The 16,840-nt window shown below is 58.9% G+C and overlaps 2 protein-coding genes across 2 annotated transcripts in view; both read right to left on the bottom strand.

Annotated features, from left to right (window-relative positions):
• Nucleotides 1–1,992: 1,992 nt before the first annotated feature.
• PTK6 (protein tyrosine kinase 6) lies at nucleotides 1,993–9,057 on the bottom strand. Its single transcript, XM_008579850.1, has 8 exons — nucleotides 8,800–9,057; nucleotides 6,724–6,845; nucleotides 6,005–6,165; nucleotides 5,302–5,455; nucleotides 4,548–4,709; nucleotides 3,174–3,355; nucleotides 2,465–2,618; nucleotides 1,993–2,180 (listed from the first exon to the last, which is right to left on the bottom strand). Exons 1-8 carry the CDS (start codon nucleotides 9,027–9,029, stop codon nucleotides 1,993–1,995), a joined length of 1,353 nt encoding a protein of 450 aa, XP_008578072.1. The 5' UTR covers nucleotides 9,030–9,057.
• Nucleotides 9,058–12,731: 3,674 nt separating this feature from the next.
• Nucleotides 12,732–16,840, bottom strand: part of SRMS (src-related kinase lacking C-terminal regulatory tyrosine and N-terminal myristylation sites) — a 6,648-nt gene continuing 2,539 nt past the window's right edge. The window contains exons 2-8 of the mRNA XM_008579849.1: nucleotides 15,364–15,449; nucleotides 15,108–15,274; nucleotides 14,296–14,437; nucleotides 14,062–14,220; nucleotides 13,452–13,633; nucleotides 13,202–13,358; nucleotides 12,732–12,925 (exon numbers count right to left, since the gene is read on the bottom strand). Coding sequence (XP_008578071.1) covers nucleotides 12,732–12,925; nucleotides 13,202–13,358; nucleotides 13,452–13,633; nucleotides 14,062–14,220; nucleotides 14,296–14,437; nucleotides 15,108–15,274; nucleotides 15,364–15,449 — 1,087 coding nt within the window. The remainder of the gene's footprint in view (nucleotides 12,926–13,201; nucleotides 13,359–13,451; nucleotides 13,634–14,061; nucleotides 14,221–14,295; nucleotides 14,438–15,107; nucleotides 15,275–15,363; nucleotides 15,450–16,840) is intronic.

The following is a 16,840-nucleotide window of genomic DNA, read 5'->3' as shown; positions in this document are numbered from 1 at the left end:
GGGGGGGGGGGGGGGGGGGGGGGGGGGGGGGGATTACCCATTCAGATGGCTAAAGCTTTTTTCTGATATTTGTGGAAAAGTCTTCTAAGTTGTTTTGATTTGCTCAATTTCCAAATAGTTTCTTTTTTCCTTCTGATGACAGTTGTCTCCCACAAGTTTGTATCTCAAAAAGATAACTATTAGGTTCTAGAGGAGACAGGGTAGAAATTTTATATCTCAAAGGCACAGAAAAAGCAAGCTGTCTCAGGAAGTTTGGGGGCACATTTGCCTGTCACTAGAGCTCATCCCACGGAGGTGAGTGGCAAGGAGCTGGCTGGCATTGTCATTCAGTCCACTTCCAATTCGCCTTTTTCATTTCCAGCTGCAAGGGTTGCTTCCGGGGGACCTTGAGTCCCTTGAGAGCAGGGCCCTAAAGTTCAGGTGCCTGGGACATTCTGGCACGGTGGACAGAGGGGGAGGCTGGGGCTCGAAGGACATGTGGAGGGTTCACGGGAACCGAAGGGAATGTCCAAGGTGGCAGAGAAGGAGCAGGTGGAAAGGGAGGTCCAACAAGGAGGGGTGGACGGGTCAGCAGGGGTTCGAGGAGGGTTTCCTTGGCTGAGAAGTTCGCGTAGGAGAAGCAGGGTCTTACAACACATTCAGCCTGAAATCAACTTCCAGTGAAGCCGCCTTCTGACCATAGAGCTCCTTAAAAACCTTTCAAATACCCTGTGGTCGGGTTTCAGTTGAAACAGATGGTAAATGTGATTCCTGGCAGGACAGAACTCCTTTCACACAACAGAACCCAAACCAATAGGCCCTTTGACAACCACGGACAGAGGAGAGGCAGCCCCTGGGATCTGGAACCCCTCCCCAGGACAGCCAAAAGAAGGAAAAGACCTTCGTTGCCAGAGGCAGGTAAGGGTCCTTTCCAGGATGAACCAACCAGCAGAGGCTGACTCTACAAAAGCTCCTTAGCATGGAGACTTCTGACTACGAACTCCTTGGAGAGCTGGTGCTGTGGGACAGGAAAACACGGGGCTCCTGGCCTCTGCTGCTGGTGGCCAGTGCAGGATGACACCTGCTCCCAGCTGGCAGAGACCAGAGATATTCTTGCTGGTCAGAAGCAAAGCTCCCAGGATAAACTGTGACAAACAGGAAAGACACAGCTGTCCCCAGGAGGAAGAGCATCAATGAGAACCCAAAACTGAATTTCCACAAGAGTCACAGCCCAAACAATGTGCTCCTTCTGACATGAATTTGGAAAAGGAGACAAGTTTTTACCTTTCACTCCAGTGGGCACTGCAGAGGGATCCAGGAGCTCTGACCATGGTGAGAATGCTCACCTCTCGCTGGCTTTCAGTCAGTTGTCCCAGGATCTCATCTGCAGGCTCCAGAGCGAGTGGGGTGTCTCAGCTGCCCCTCACTGGGAGCCAGAATTGGGGTGGAGGGGGAGAAAAAGTATATTTTCCTCACCCATCACAAGCTTCATGGTTGAGACCCCTGTAATAAAAGAGAGATTAACAAGAGGAAAGCATACAGATTTATTTAATGCAAGTTTTACGTGATACGGGAACCTGAAGACCCAGGGACATGAGACGTGTGTATCTTCACAGGCAGTGGTGCCAGGTGTGACAAGAAGAGAAGGGTGCGATCTGATGGTGACAAGTGGGGGCTCAGCGAGGCTTGGTTGTTCAGTCTTCTTGGCATCCCCATGTGACATTCCTTCCCTCTGGGTACAGGGCAGGACACCTGTCACATGAGGGTCTTCAGCAGAGAAGGGAAAGAGAAGGTCAGAGTGACCTTCCTAGGATTTATGGCCTGTGGCAGGGAGGACGCACAAGGGGCAGGGGGCAGTGGCCTTCCCACTTCTGCTGTCTTCTCAGTGTGCCATGTCCCCTGCATACTTCCTGCACTCCATCCAGCGGGGGCACTGGCCCTGGATCCAAGGTCCAGGATTGCTTCCCCAGGCCCCTCCTCTGCAGGGCCCAGCCTTGCCACCTCTGTGGCAGCTTAGAGCGGGTTCTCATACATGGTGAAGCTGTACAGCATCTCCCGCAGGGCTCTGAAGCAAGGCCTCTGCTCAGGGTCCCTGGACCAGCAGGAGAGCATCACCTTGCACACACTGGGCGGGCACTCCGGGGGGCAGGGCATGCGGTAGCCGGCGTCCACCCTCAGGAAGGCCTCATGGTTGGACATGCCTGCAGTGGGTAGGAGGAAAGGATCTGGAAGGCCAGCACCCGCCTGCCCACCCTCTACCCATGGAGGCCACCTGCTGCCACCATGCCCTTGGTGTTCCCCAGCATTCTGCTTCTAAGGCCCTCTGTCTGGGCAGCAGCTCCAGGAGGCAGCCCAGGGGTGGACATTCCTGCGCTTCCAGTGAGTGGTGCAGGTATGGGGTCCAGTCCCCTGGAGGCCACCCAGGACCTACCCTGACCCCACCTCCTCCACCCTGCCCACTGTCGGAGCACTGTGGGGCCAGTACCTGGGTAGGGCATCTGACCCCTGCTAAAAATCTCATGGAGGAGAATCCCGAAGGACCAGATGTCAGATTTGGTGGAGTAATGCCCTCGGGAGAGCGCCTCAGGGGCCGTCCACTTGTAGGGGATGTTGTGGTCACGGGAAAGGTAAATGTCCTCCTGCAATCACACAGGCACTGGCAGGCCATGGCGCACCCCTCCCTCACAGCTTGGGCAGGTTTGGGAGCGGGTTTGTGTGGGCAAGGGTGTGGCCGCACTGCCTGGAATGTGGGCTTTGGTGACCCACGGTGTGACCTCCTGGTGGCCATCCTGTTGCCAGTGCTGCTGGGCCAGCGGCTTGGGCCCAGGCGCCAGAAGCGCTGCTGTCCCTGGGATTCTGGGGTGTGTGGGGTGAGAGGACAGGCAGGGGACAGAGCTGCGAAGTGCAGATGCAGGGAGCATGTGAGGCCCCTGGGTCACGTCAGAGGGGCCCGAGCTAGGCCAGCGTGGGCGTGGACCGGCAGCAGCTGCACGGACAGAGCCCAGCCCCACCTGCGTCCCTGTCAGCCTCCAGGCACTCGACGCCCAGTGTACTCACTGCAGCTTCCCATCTCTTGCCCCCACCCACACTGGGTCCCAGAGGGCGGGAAGCCACATCTTTTCCACAGCTGAGTCCCCAGCTCCATACACAGAGGAGGCCCTGTACCCTCCGCCTCCAGCCTGCCAGGGCCCTACCTTGATGAGCCTGGCTAGCCCGAAGTCCCCAACTTTGTAGATGTTGTTTTCACCCACAAGGATGTTCCTGGCCGCCAGGTCCCGGTGGATGTAATTCTGTGACTCCAGGTAGCACATGCCCTCAGCCACCTGCGAAGCAATGTCCACCAGCTCCGAAACAGGCAGGGCTTTCTTGTCAGACTCTGCAGAGCAAGCGGAGGCCAGAGTCAGCTACCGGCAGGCAGGCTCTGCTGGGGCAGAGAACAGTGGACTGGCCACAGCCTTCTGAAAGGCAATTCTGTATCAAGAGTCTAAGAGCAGTGCGCCGGTATAGACCCTGTGCCCTAGCAGTTCCCCTTCTGGGAATCTGCAGTAAAGCTACAAGAGCTCAGACGAAGGTATGACTAGATGTGTGTCACGGCATTATTCACACTTTGAAACTCTGAAAAGGTTTAGCAACAGGAGAATGGCTAAAGAGCTGCAGCTTGTCTGCACGGTAGTGTATGAGACAAATTTCATTTCTTAAGAATGTTCAACAACATGGAAATTGCTTGCAGTGATCAAGCTTATTATGTGAAAAACGTAGGATATACACAATGTTGCATTCAGAGTGTTCCAGATGCTAGTGATGAACTAGCATCTAAAACAGCTAGATAAACAGCTCTATCCCCAGGTACGCACACAGGCTTACTGGCTGTCATTCATTCCTACACTGCAACATTCATTCCAACTTTAGCATCTCTGGAAGTAGACTGAGCATCTCGATTAACTGGCAGTGACTGTCTGGTTTTGGTGTGAAAGTAAATAGTGGAGCTTCTTAGAGATGCTGAAGTCTGAGTGGACGAGATACATTGTGTGTACGTCTGCATGTGTTATGGTGTGTGTGCACGTGTCGGCATGCACGTGTATAAGTTGGTGTTTATGTGTGCAAGCATGTGTGTGTGCATGTGTCCATGAGTAGGTGTATGTGAGTGTACAGGTGTGTGCTCTGCAGACTTGGCTCATGGGCATTTCAGGGTGTGTGCACGCTCAAGTGCTGTGGGAGGGATGTGTGTGCTAGGGGTAGAGTGCAGCCGAGGGCTGAGGCGGTCTGCAGGCTGCTGCACTGCCCCCGCCTTTTCACAAAGTGGCCTTATCCACTGCAGGTGCAGGAATTCTGAATGAGTTTTCATTTGCACTTATCTGTATTTTCTCAAATTTTCACAATGAGCAGATGGTGGGTTTAACATATCCTAAGTCACTTCTTAAACAGGGACACGGTGGCAGGTGTGTCCGAGAGTTGCCTGGCTATCTTGCGCGTGATCAGGGGTTTCTCTGTGGGGGTCTCCCCGTGCCTCCTGCAAGCCTGGGCCACTCTTCCCCCAGGACAGGAGCTGCGCACTCTTACCCACTCACCCCGCAGCAGCTCAAGCAGGCTCCCCTCAGGCATGAGCTCTGTGATGATATACACGGGGTCCCCCACGGACACCACTGCATACAGTGCCAGGATGTGTTTGTGACGCAGCCTCTTCATGGCCTGGATCTCCGACTGGAGCATGTGCTGGTGCAGGAGGTTGTCTGCCGGGAACAGGCGGCTCGTGGTGCAGCCTCTGGCCCCAGTGCCTCAAGGAGAAAGCCAGTCCCTGGGCCCCCCACACCAGCTGCTCAGGAAACATGGTGTCCTGCCCAGGGTGGGGGCCAGAGCCATGCAGCCCACTCCCACACACCCCAGCCCCCATCCCCAGTGTGTACATGGGGGTCTGCCGTGCCTGTCTGCTCTCACCACACCCCACTGTCAAACGCCGCCTGAGCCAGAGCTTCAGAGCAGGTACATCCGCCCCCCACTGTCTTCCTGCTCCCTGAATCCCTGATTCCTGTCCTGTGGCGTCTAGACCTCTGGGGGGGCCCAGATGACTAGGTGAAACTTTTTAAGTTTCCAGTGATCTATCTATTTTAATGGCTTTCCATTAGGTTGAGAATTTAAAATTTCCTTTTGAAATAAATGCATTTAGGTAAAAACAGATGCAACTGAAAGAAAACTACTCCCTCGGTGCTGCTGTAGGTGCCATGTGGGGTGCTTGGGGGTCCCACCCTCAAGCAGGGTGAGACCAGAAGTCCCTGTGGCCAGCAGATGCGTGGTCAAGTGGAGCCCCTGACCTGGGCCACTCACCTCGGGAAATCACCTTAATGGCCACTCGGACCTGGTCTTTCCAGAGCCCTTCGAAGACCTCTCCAAAGTAGCCAGACCCCAGCTTCCTGCAGAGTGTGAACTCCTCCCTTGGCCTTTCCCAGTCGTCCCAGTGGGGAAGGGGCTCGGGCTCATGCTGGAGGGACAGGCGGGGGTCACAGGGCAGGCAGAGGATATGGACCCCCACATCCCTGCCCAACCTTCAGGAAGTGCGGAGCCTTGATTTATCCTCAAATCCAAGGCCGTGTTCATCTTAGGAGGGCCCAAGTGTCCCCCATGTGGCAGGTCTCTCCTGGAGCTGCCCCCAGCCTCTCTGTCCCCTGCCATGTCCTGTGCACAAACGCCACTCTCATCACCTGCTCTGGGCCAGTGACTCCCATGCTGGCAGGGCATGTGATCTTTGTCCCCAGGCTCTACCAGGGCATGTGATCCTTGTCCCCGGAGCCTGACCTCTCCCAGCCAGGGTAGGAGAGCGGCCCAGCCTAGAGGGGCGGTCTCCTGGCCTACCAAGCCCCCACCCCATTCTGTAGAACCGTGGCTTCCCTCCAGCGGGTCAGCAGGTCTGGACCTGCACCCATGCGCCCGGCCAACCACTCCCAGCAGGAGACACCCGCCTGTGCATGCACCACCCTGCCTGACCTGGAGCAACCTGCCGTGAACGGGTGAGCGGCTGGGGCGGCCCTACCTTCTGACAGGGTGCGGTCAGCTGCAGGCCATGGGACAGGCTCTGGGCCTTGTGGTACTCCACGAGCTCGGGCAGGCTGCAGAAGGACACCGCCTGATTGAGGTGCAGCCGGTCCCCACGTCGCCAGATCTTGTAGTGCCGCACGGCCTGCGTGTCCCGCACTGGGGGCGGAGCAGACGGAAGAAAACTCACCCCGGGCTCCTGCACCTTGCCCCCGTGGCCACATCTGCTTGGAGGGCCTGGGTCCCAACTGTTGCTGTTGGTGCTTCCTGGGACAAGGCCTGCCATCCCGGGGACCTGCCACTCTGAGGTCAAGGGGCAGAGCCCTTCTCTGCTCACAGCACACCCCCGGTGCAGGGTCATGGGCAGGATGGGACACCTGTGGGGTCCCTCACAGGTAGTCAGTGCTTTCCAGGACAGCATGAGCAAGCTGGCAGGACAGGACCTCAGAGAACCCCTTCCCCTCCCAGAGAGAAGCTCACAGCCCAGGGAGGTTCCAGCCATGTGACTGCTCCCAACAGCGAGCCAGACCCGGGCCCAGGGACAGGCTGCCTGTGCCCACTTGGGGGAGGAAGGTGTCAGAGCTCCCTGGAGAAGAGCCAGATGTCCCAGATGTCACATCCAGAGGGAGGCCGGGCTCACCACATGGCCAGGAGAGTTCAGGGACAAGGAGCCCGGCAAACGCAGTATAGGCAAGGGGGAGTGCAGGGAGGCTGTACCCGAGAGCACGTAGTCGGCACCCGGCTTCCCGCTGACCCTGATCAGGAAGGCGCCTGTCACATTGCCCTCGGCCTGTAGCCGGTGCAGAGCTTCCGAGCGGGAGATGCAGCCGAAGAACCACCTGCCAAGGAGGGGCGGCCTGAGCCTGCAGTGACCCTGACCCCACAGCTAACCCCCACCCCGCCATTCCTACCTGCCACCTCAAGCCCCCAGCCCTGACTCAGCTGCCCTGCAATTCTGTCCCTGACCCAGAGGCCCCTTCTCTGCCCATCACAGACCCTGAATGTTCCAGATGGCCAGTTCCAAACACCAGGAAAGGTCATAGTGACCCACCCATCTTGGGCAACCCTGTCTGTGAGTCAGATCGCCCCAGGACATGCAGTCCAATCATGTAGATGTGCACCCCCCCAAACCTCTGGTGTGACATTCCGGTACCAGGGCAAACACACCTACCCTATGCTGAGGGACTTGGGCTGGGGAGGGTGTCTGAGCAGCAGGGCTCTGGGTGCTGCCTCTGCACACTCATAGATGTGCACACGCACATGCATGTGCACACAGCCACTCCCATGCATGCACTCACACACGGACATGCACTGATGCACACACACCCACTTGCACAATGTACTTGCACAGGCACACACACGCTCACGTGTGCATCCACACATGCACACACGTGTACTCATGCTGCACACATTTTCACACACGTGTACTTGTGTGTGCACACGAGTGTACACACGGCGATGCACACTTGAACACTTGTGCACTCACGTATCCACACTGCACACATTCGCACACATGTGTACTCAGGTGTACACACTCGTGTGTGCATGCGCAGTGATGCACACTTGAACACTTGTGCACTCACACGCACGAGCACACATGTACCACTTGCACACATGTGTGCACTGACACACACGGGCTCCCAGCTCAAGGACATGGATGAGCCTGGACTGTGGATGCAAAGTGGGGACTGCGGACTCTCCAGGTGACTTGTGCCCTGCCCCTGGTGTGTCTCTGACTTCCTCAGACGCTGTTGGAACACGACCCCACACAGAAGACCACTGCCAGCACAGAGCCCGTGGGGGTCCACTCCCTCTACACTCCCCCACCACGCCTCCAACCACCCTGCCTCCTCCTCCACCCTCATGTGTGCTGAGTTCTCAGGGCTTTGCACCTGCCATTTGGGCCACCTGGGACCCGGCAGCCGTCTGTACGCCCTGTTGCACCCTGCTCCGGCCCCGTCACGGGACCCTGCCTCCAAAACTGCCCGTCCACAGCTTCACCTGCCCGCTGGTTGCCTCCCTCCAGGTGGTGACCACAAACGCGTTCCTGACACCCCACACAGCAGGTGCTCGACCAGCACTAGTGAGTGACGAGAAAGACGTGGACCTCGTGAGCACAGGCAGTGGGGATCCCTCCCTCTGGACCTTTCCCAGCCCAAGGTCAGAGCAGCCACAGGTGCTGGGGTCCTCAGGTGGCCATGGACACACCCACGCCAGCTGCCCCTCTAGTCCTTGCAGACCTCGGGGGCTGCCACTGTGAAAGTGACAGGAACAGCCATGGGGGTGACCAGGGGTGGCAGGCAGGGATGCCAGGGGGATGCCCACCACAGCGACTGGCTCAGCCACCTCCCTGCATCCACCTCCGGGACAGGCGTGTCCCCGTGGCCTTCCCACTCCCTTAACTAGGTTGCACATCTGGTTTTGGCTGTTTGGAAAGTAAGCAAGCTTCACTCCCACACAGACCTTGTCACTGACAGCCTGCCCCTGGAAGCCCACACAGGACCCTTCTGTCCTTTCTAAGTACTGGCAGAGCCACACCCATAATCAGAAAGTGACTGTAGGTGAGCACAGGGGAGAGTTCCACATCCTCCAAGGCCCCCACCCCAGATGACACAGTGACAGCCCAGTCAGCGCTCCTGGGTGCTGGGATGGTGAGTCCAGAGACAGGACCAAGCTGGGTGCCCAGCCTTGACAGAAGGCACAGGGAGATGGAGCCAGGGGTCCCTGCCATCCTGGGAATCCCAGAAGCCAGCCTGCAGGCCTGTGGAGCTCTTGGGGCCCCAGGATACTCACGGCTCTGACTCGACAGTCTCCTTCTCAGCCAGGTAGTTGTGGGGCACATAACCTTCGGCTAGAGCCTGGCCCGCTGCATCCAGCAGGGTGGCCCACCACCACTGCTCTTCCTTCCTGGCCACGTGGAAAAGGTCCCCTGCCTGGAAGCTCAGCTCCTCATCCGTCCGGGCCGTGAAGTCCCAGAGGCCCACGTACTTGGGGCCCGGGTGAGCCTGGCCCCGGGACGCCATGGCAGGCACAGTGGCAGGACTGGGCTGTAGGCCCACTGTGGGCTCTTGAGGCAGGGAGGGTGGGCGGGGCATCCCTGACGGGCCATCACCCATTTCCTCATGACGAGGAGGCAGCCAGGCCAGCCACACCCAGCACCCATCGGGAATGCCTCTGCGCAGCCTCCCGAGAACACCCCAGCAGAGCCCCCAAGGTCCTCACATCCACCGGGGCCAAGCCATGCCGGGACTCACGCCAAGCTATTGTGGAAACCTGCTGGCCAAGCAGCCACATGCCAGACCCACGCCTGGGGGAACAGGGAGGAACAGGTGGGCACTCAGGTGTAAGGAGAACCCAAGGGCCCCCCTTGGAGCGGGTCTTGGAGCCAGAGGAGGAGGGGAGGGGAGAGATGCACCTCTGAGGTCCCTTCCAAACCTCAGAGGCACTGGAGGATGAGCTGAGCAGGCGCCTGGTACACACAGAGCAGAGCGCATGCAGTGCTGCCCCAAGACAGTCCCCTCCACCTGCCCAGTACCTCCCCTCACCCACGGAGCCCACTCCCATACGCTGAGCAATGCCGGAAGCTACAGTGGCCATGCTGGCAGGACCTGCCCTCAGGAAGGGGTTGGGGGTACAGATCATGACATGAGATCACATCTTGATGCCCGTCTGCCCTGGAAGGGCCACCACAGAACAGCCTGCTGAGCACCTGCCCGGCCCAGGGCAGCCAGGGAGACCAACAGGGAGGGCCGGGGACCTGGGTGGTAAGGGCAGCGACACCAAGTAAACATGCCAGGAGAACTTCCTGGAAGAGGAGGTCCCAAGGGTCACAGGGGATCTCTTAGGAGACAGGAACCAGAGGGGACGCAGCCAGGCTCCTCTGGAGGTGACCCTTGGCTGAGGTGTCAGGCACAGCCCTCCCTGGTATGGACACGAGGGGGCGCTCCACAGACTATGTTCAGTGGCCTGGAAGCACAGGCACCACCAGGCCCCCTGCAGCCTCCACCTCCTTCCTCCAGCCCTCCAGGGCCCCCAGGGCCCCAGCTCCTTCTAGCTGGCCTCCCACCCCTCCCCCACCCATCCCTGGCAAGCCCCCATTGCGACCTTCCCCCAGCCTTTGCCCCACCTGCCCTCACCCTCACCCCCACTCCCAGTGAACCCATCCGAGACTCAGCCCAACTCCCTCCACATTCTGCTGACCCCGCAGTGCCCACCCAGGGAGCTCCTGTCCAGGAGCCTGGAAAGAGGCAGACCGGGGAAGGATGGGTGACCTGGGGAAAATCGCATACTAAACTCTGCTTATCCAAACTTTCTTTTTATTGAAAAGAGAGAAAATGGCACTGTCCTTCACTCCATTTCGAGATTAAGAACAGGAACGTGGATTATTCAACAAGTTCATAAATGTTCTGGACAGCCCAGCTCTGTTCTGACCAAGGTGGGGAAGGAACAACAGAAGGAGCTGCGTAGAGGTCAGAGGTCAGAGGTGGGGGCTGGGGGAGGGGAAGCTAGGCGTTGGGTTGGTCAGTGTCTGTCAGGCCCAGGGGCTCCATAGCAACCCCCATCACCACCATGCCCCCCCTGCCACTGCCCCCTCCTCCTTCACTCTCCAGCCTTGGGCCTCTGGCCCCAAGCTGTGTCCAGGAGCCTTGGTGCATCACTGGGTGCGGACATGAGGGAGGTTCTGTCTCAGCCACACCAGGAAATGGGAAAGTCCCCAGCCCGGCCCCTCCCAGAGACCCAGGAGCTCCAAACCTGTGGGACAGGTGCTGATGCGCGGCCCAGGAATGTGCTGGTGCCCCAGACAGGCAGGTCTGTTTCTGCGGCCTGGTCACCTCTAATCCCAGCATATTCCCTCCCACGTGGGCCAGCAGTGCCCATCTCAGCTCAGACTCAGGAAGCACAGAGCCCCCAGAGGGCACAGACGGCGAGGCTGCTGCTCCGTTTGCTGGGGAAGCACCCAGAACTGGCCTCGCCTTCCTGGGCCGGGTGCCGGAGCCAGCCCCTCCTCTGGGCTCTCTCAGGACACAGTGGGACATCAGGGCCTGAAGGCCAAGGCAGAGGTGTAGCCCAGCTGGCTGGGGCCCCAAGAGGCTTGGCCCAAACCCCCTTGCACACCAGCTATGGGGGTCGGTGCCAGCCCGCAGCCTGGTGTCCAAGGCTCTAAGGGCCTCCTGCCCCCTCTTGGCTCTGTCCTGAGAGGTGGCCAGGCTGATCTAGGTCCACAGAGGGCCCGTCTCCACTGCTCCCCTGCTCATGCTGCCCCGGCCTGTGGTGTCCCTTCTGCCGCCCCCTCCACAGAGCCCCCATGGCACCAGCCATGCACAGCATCTGTTCTCTGAGACTCTGAGCATCCTCTTCCCTACCTGGGGGGTCACTGTGCACTCGGGGGTCCCGTTTCCAGCTCCCACAGGAAGGCCTGTGGTCAGTGGCGATTAGCTCGTTGGCCTCCGCAGGTGCAGAGCTGACCCTAAGCTCCATTCCCTCTAAGGGACGCTGCCAGAGGTGGCCCAAGCCCAGGACACAGCTTCCAATCTGGGGCTCCCAGGAGCGTTGGGGCAGGGTCTCAGAAACCCAAAGGCAGGCCCCACCAGTCCCTGTGTGCCCGCCCTGGTTCACCTCCAGCCCCCTTGCCCTCAATTTGTCTCTTGGTGACTGAACTGGGCTTAGGAATAGGGTCAACTGTGCAAGTCTTTGCCCAGCTTCTCACTTGGTGGCCTCCCGAGTGTTCATGTCTGTACTTGTGAACGTTCTGCTTAACCCATGCTTTTTTCCAGAGAGCTTATTGTCACCCAGTTGCCAGCACACCTCAGCACCCATCCCCCACCTCTACCCCCGACCCCCGACCCTGCGCACCCAGGAGACTCTGCCTCCCTGACCACTGCCCACTCTGAGAATGATCTCACAGTTCACCGCCCTGACTGGGCCTCCCCACGGCCTGTCCAAACCCCTCCCTCTTCACACCCAGCCTGTCCACTCCATTCAGCCCAGGAGCTCCTGCAGCCTGGCCAGGTCCTGCCCCCACCCCAGGGGTCCACGCTGCATCTGGGTCCCCTGTTCTGGGCACCGTGACGCCGGGGGTGGAGGCCTGGCCCATGTGGGGTCAGCTCTAGCCAGTGGACTGCCCCCATCAGCTCCAATGCCCGGTTCTGGGTTCAGGGGATGAGCAGTGTGACTGTCTGTGTGTTTGAGTCAGTCAGTACCCAGTTATCAAGTGTCACATGCATGCATGCCTGGGTTTGTGCCTGTGGAGAGGCAGAAGATGGTGCTGTCCCCATGTGCACAGCACCTTGATGCCCGGGGTCTGCCTGGGAGCCACAGCACTGGCTGCTTCAACAAACCACCAGTGAGACTTCAGAGAAAACAGGGCCCCTCGCTCTTGACCCTGAGAGGGAGTCAGCAGGCCCAGGGCAGCAGGTGCAGGCACAGAGGCCTTTCTGCCCAGCGTCTTCCTGAAGCTCCACCAGTCCCTCTCGAGATGCCAGGGACACGGGTCATGTGGGACAGAGGACTTCAGCCCCCTCCACTGGTGGGGTGAGTGTCTGTGGCAAATGAACACAGTCTGTGTGTGTCTGCGCGTGTGCACATGCATGTGCATGTCAGCCAGCATCAGTGTGTGAGGCCCACAGCCAGAGGCTCCATGGGCTGGTCCGGTTCCCAGCTGTACCTTCATGTTGATGGTAATCATTGTCCTGGGGGGGTCACCCTGCAGGGTCCAGAGCCCTGGGTCACATGAGGCTGAGGTGGAGGCGCCTGTGCACGGCACCCAGCCTCTCCTGCAGCATGGCAAAGGTGGGCCGCTCCTCAGGGCTGCCCTTCCAGCACTCCAGCATGAGCACATAGACCTCCGCAGGGCAGGCAGCCGGGCGTGGCAGTCGGTACCCTCGAGCGATCTGCTGCAGTGTCTCGTGGTTGGTCATTCCTGGGGAAGGGGCCAGTGAGAGGAGCCAGGTGGGCACTGCCTCAATTCTGCCTGGGGGCGGCCATGGAGACTTCCCAGCCCCAGCCTCCTGCATCACTGCTCTGCCCTTGGCCAGTGGGTGGCCTTGAGGCCTGGAGCCCTCTCCGGGGTCAGCCATAACCAGGGCAGGCTGGGCCTCCTCCCTCAGACTAAACTTCCCCACAAGGCCTTGCCTCCTCTCTCGGATCAGCTGCCCAGGGCAGGTGTGCCTGCTTCCTCGGCTCCTTTGTGACCCACCTTCGTAGGGACACTGGCCATAGGTGAAGACCTCATAGAGCAGCACACCGAAGGACCAGGCATCTGACTTCTGAGAGAAGATGTGGTAATTGGCCGCTTCGGGCGCCGTCCACTTGACAGGGATCTTGGAGCCGCTGCTCGGGGAGTAGATGTCGTCCTGGGTAGGGGGAGGCCAGCGGTGGGCAGGGAGCAAGTGGTGCCACCTGCCTGTCCCTGCCACCCCAGGGGTAGGGCCTGGAGCCCCACTGACCTTGAGCAGCCTGGCCAGGCCAAAGTCGGCCACCTTGCAGGCGAGGTTGTCACCCACGAGCACGTTCCTGGCAGCCAGGTCCCGGTGCACAATGCACCGCTGCTCCAGGTAGCCCATGCCCTCAGCCACCTGGCAGGCAAAGCTCAGCAGCAGAGGCAGGCTCAGGGCCTGGCCCGCAGGGCCTGTGGGGTGGATGCGGCTCAGAGGCCATGCATGACAGGGCAGGAGCCTTACGGGGCAGGGGCACCTGCACAGGTCACCTCACCTCTGTGCCTGTCTACTCATCTCTGAGGTTGTGGGAGAACAGCACCATCCCCTAAGGCCGCAGGGGCAACAAGAGGGACAGGAAGAGGGTCCTGTACCCACCAAGGATCACTCAGTGGCCTCTCGGGCCCCCAACAGAGAACAGGTGCATGGAAGGGCCAGAGGGAGAAGGGACCCCCCAGCTGGACTCCAGCCCCGCCCTGGAACCGCAAGGCTCTGACTGTCCCTCAATAAGTCCAGGCCTGGCCCAGACCCCAGGCTCCAAACAGGGACAGTGCCTGCAGCCTGGGCCATCTCCAAAGACCCTCGAGGGCTGACCGGGCAGGCCAGCAGGCAGGGCACTCACTGCCCAGGTAGGCCTGCAGGCTGCCCTTGCTCATGAGCTCCGTGACGATGTACACAGGCTCCCCTGCTGAGCACACCGCGTGCAGCCGGATGAGCCGCTGGTGCTGCAGGCTCTTCAGCGTCTGGATCTCCTTAGCGAGGTCGGCGAGCTTCATGTCGGCTGTGGGAGAGGGCACCACTCGAAGACCCGTCCACCACCTGCTGTCCCTGCCCCAAGACCAAGGCGAGGCCTCACCTGATTTGATGACCTTGACTGCCACAGGCACGGAGCCCAGCCACAGGCCTTCCCACACCTCCCCGAAGTAGCCTTCACCCAGCTTCCTGTGAAGGGCAAACTCGGAGCGTGGCCGTTCCCACTGGTCCTGCCCCAGGGGCTTCTGCAGGAAGGGGGTGTTTAGTGCCTGCCAGCTGCTCCCCAGGAAGCAGAAACGGACAGGAAGGCTGGGAGGGTGACCCACCCTTCAGGAAGCCTGGCCAGTGTTCAGGAGCTAATTGCTTCAGGCACCTAAGTGGCACCTGTGCCCGAGACAGACATCCGTCCACAAACACTCATTACTGCCCTTGGCTAGGCTGTCATTATGAGACCAGAGAAACCAGGTTGCTGCCTTGGCCCTGGGCAGGATGGCTCATCAGGGACAGTCCTGGAGATTCTGCAGCTCTAGCCTAGGTGCAGCATCCAAGGGTCAGCATCTCCTCCCACAGCTTCTGCCCTCGGGTCCTGGGGCAGCTGTGGGTTCCTTCCTCAGCCAGCCCCTGCCCCTCTCCCTGCTGTCCAGGAATCCCCAGCATCCTTTCTCCACTAGCCTTAGAGAAGGAGATAAAACACCTGTCACAAGCAGAGTCTGGCCCTGGGTCAGGGCCCAAACCAGCTGGAGAAATCACTGGGACACTCCAGTGCTCCCAGCTATGGGCAGCACCAGAAGCCAGCTGCTTGTCTGACTCCCCCAGTGACTCTGAGACAGGGTCCTGAGGTAGCACCCAAATACAGGTGTCTCAGGCCTGGCGTGGGGCAGCCTGGCAGGTGGTAGGGGACCTGCAGGGGCCCACCTGGGGTGTGCAGGGCTGCAGCAGTGGGTTTCGGATCAGCTTCCAGTTTGCCTTGTAATAGTCGAGCAGCTCCTCCAGGCTGGGGAAGAGCCGGCCCTTCTGCAGGTATAGGCTGCCGTCAGCCACCGTGGAGATGCGGTAGTGGCAGACTTTGGCCCCGGTGCGGACTAGGGGGTGCAGAGATGGAGACCCATGCCTCAACTGCAGCCTGCCCCAGACCCTCCCACGACCCTGATAGATGATGGGCACACCCCACCTGAGGGGCCTGGTTCAGCTCCATTCTCAGAGTCCCTGAGAGGGCCAGACCTGTTGGAGGGGGATGTGGGTGTGGGCAGCTGAAGGCTGGGGGGTGCGCACAAGAGGGGTCCAGTATGCACAGAGTAGGCCCTTAATACATATTTGTTGAGTGAATGAGTCCATGACTAAGTGAATGAATGAAGGAATGAGGAAGAAAGAAGGAAGGAAGGAAGGTATGAGTGAAAGAGTGAGTGAGTGAGTGCGTGAGTGAATGAGTGAGTGAGTGAGTGAATGAGTGAGTGAGTGTGTGAGTGAATGAGTGAGTGAGTGAGCAAGTGAGTGAGTGAGTGAATGAGTGAGTGCGTGAGTGAGTGAGTGAATGAGTGAGTGCGTGAGTGAGTGAGTGAGTGAGTGAGTGAATGAGTGAGTGAATGAGTGAGTGAATGAGTGAATGAGTGCATGAGTGAATGAGTGAGTGAGTGAGTGAGTGAATGAGTGAGTGAATGAGTGAATGAGTGAGTGAGCGAGCAAGTGAGTGAATGAGTGAGTGAATGAGTGAGTGCGTGAGTGAGTGAATGAGTGCGTGAGTGAATGAGTGAGAAAGTGAGTGAATGAATGAGTGAGTGAGTGAGCGAGCGAGTGAGTGAGTGAATGAGTGAGTGAGTGAGTGAGCGAGTGAGCGAGTGAGTGAATGAGTGAGTGAGTGAGTGAGCGAGTGAGCGAGTGAGTGAATGAGTGAGTGAATGAGTGAGTGAATGAGTGAGTGCGTGAGTGAGTGAATGAGTGCGTGAGTGAATGAGTGAGTGAGTGAGTGAGTGAATGAGTGAGTGAGTGAGCGAGCGAGTGAGTGAGTGAGTGAGTGAGCGAGTGAGTGAATCAGTGAGTGAAGCAGTGAGTGAGCGAGCGAGTGAGTGACTGAGCGAGTGAGCGAGTGAGCGAGTGAGCAAGTGAATGAATGAGCGAGTGAGTGAATGAGTGAGTGAATGAGTGAGTGCGTGAGTGAGTGAATGAGTGCGTGAGTGAATGAGTGAGAAAGTGAGTGAATGAATGAGTGAGTGAGTGAGCGAGCGAGTGAGTGAGTGAATGAGTGAGTGAGTGAGTGAGTGAGTGAGTGAGTGCGTGAGTGAGTGAGTGAGTGAGTGAGCGAGCGAGCGAGTGAGTGAATGAGTGAATGAGTGAGTGAATGAGTGAGTGAGTGAATGAGTGAGTGAGTGCGTGAGTGAGTGAGTGACTGAGTGAATGAGTGAGTGAGTGAGTGAATGAGTGAGTGAGTGAGTGAGCGAGCGAGCGAGTGAATGAGTGCGTGAGTGAATGAGTGAGTGAGTGAGTGAGTGAATGAGTGAGTGCGTGAGTGAGTGAGTGAGTGAGTGAGTGGGTGAGTGCGTGAGTGAGTGAATGAGTGAGTGAGTGAGTGAGTGAATGAGTGAGTGCGTGAGTGAGTGAGTAAGCGAGTGAGCCTCACTCACTCACTCGCTCACTCACTCAACTCACTTCGG

This window comes from Galeopterus variegatus, unplaced genomic scaffold (assembly GCF_000696425.1).
Source record: "Galeopterus variegatus unplaced genomic scaffold, G_variegatus-3.0.2 Scaffold1966, whole genome shotgun sequence".
Classification (NCBI taxonomy): Eukaryota; Metazoa; Chordata; class Mammalia; order Dermoptera; family Cynocephalidae; genus Galeopterus; species Galeopterus variegatus.
Note: the sequence above shows the minus strand (reverse complement) of the source record. Positions and strands in the feature narration are given on the sequence as shown.

Excerpts from the sequence above, each read along its gene's own strand:
- PTK6 (XM_008579850.1), bottom strand. The coding sequence starts at position 9,029 with ATGGCGTCCCGGGGCCAGGCTCACCCGGGCCCCAAGTACGTGGGCCTC. Across the intron at positions 6,846-8,799 it reads GAGACTGTCGAGTCAGAGCC|GTGGTTCTTCGGCTGCATCT; the intron begins GTGAGTATCCTG and ends CCTCCTTGGCAG. Across the intron at positions 2,181-2,464 it reads GGGTCAGATGCCCTACCCAG|GCATGTCCAACCATGAGGCC; the intron begins GTACTGGCCCCA and ends TACCCACTGCAG.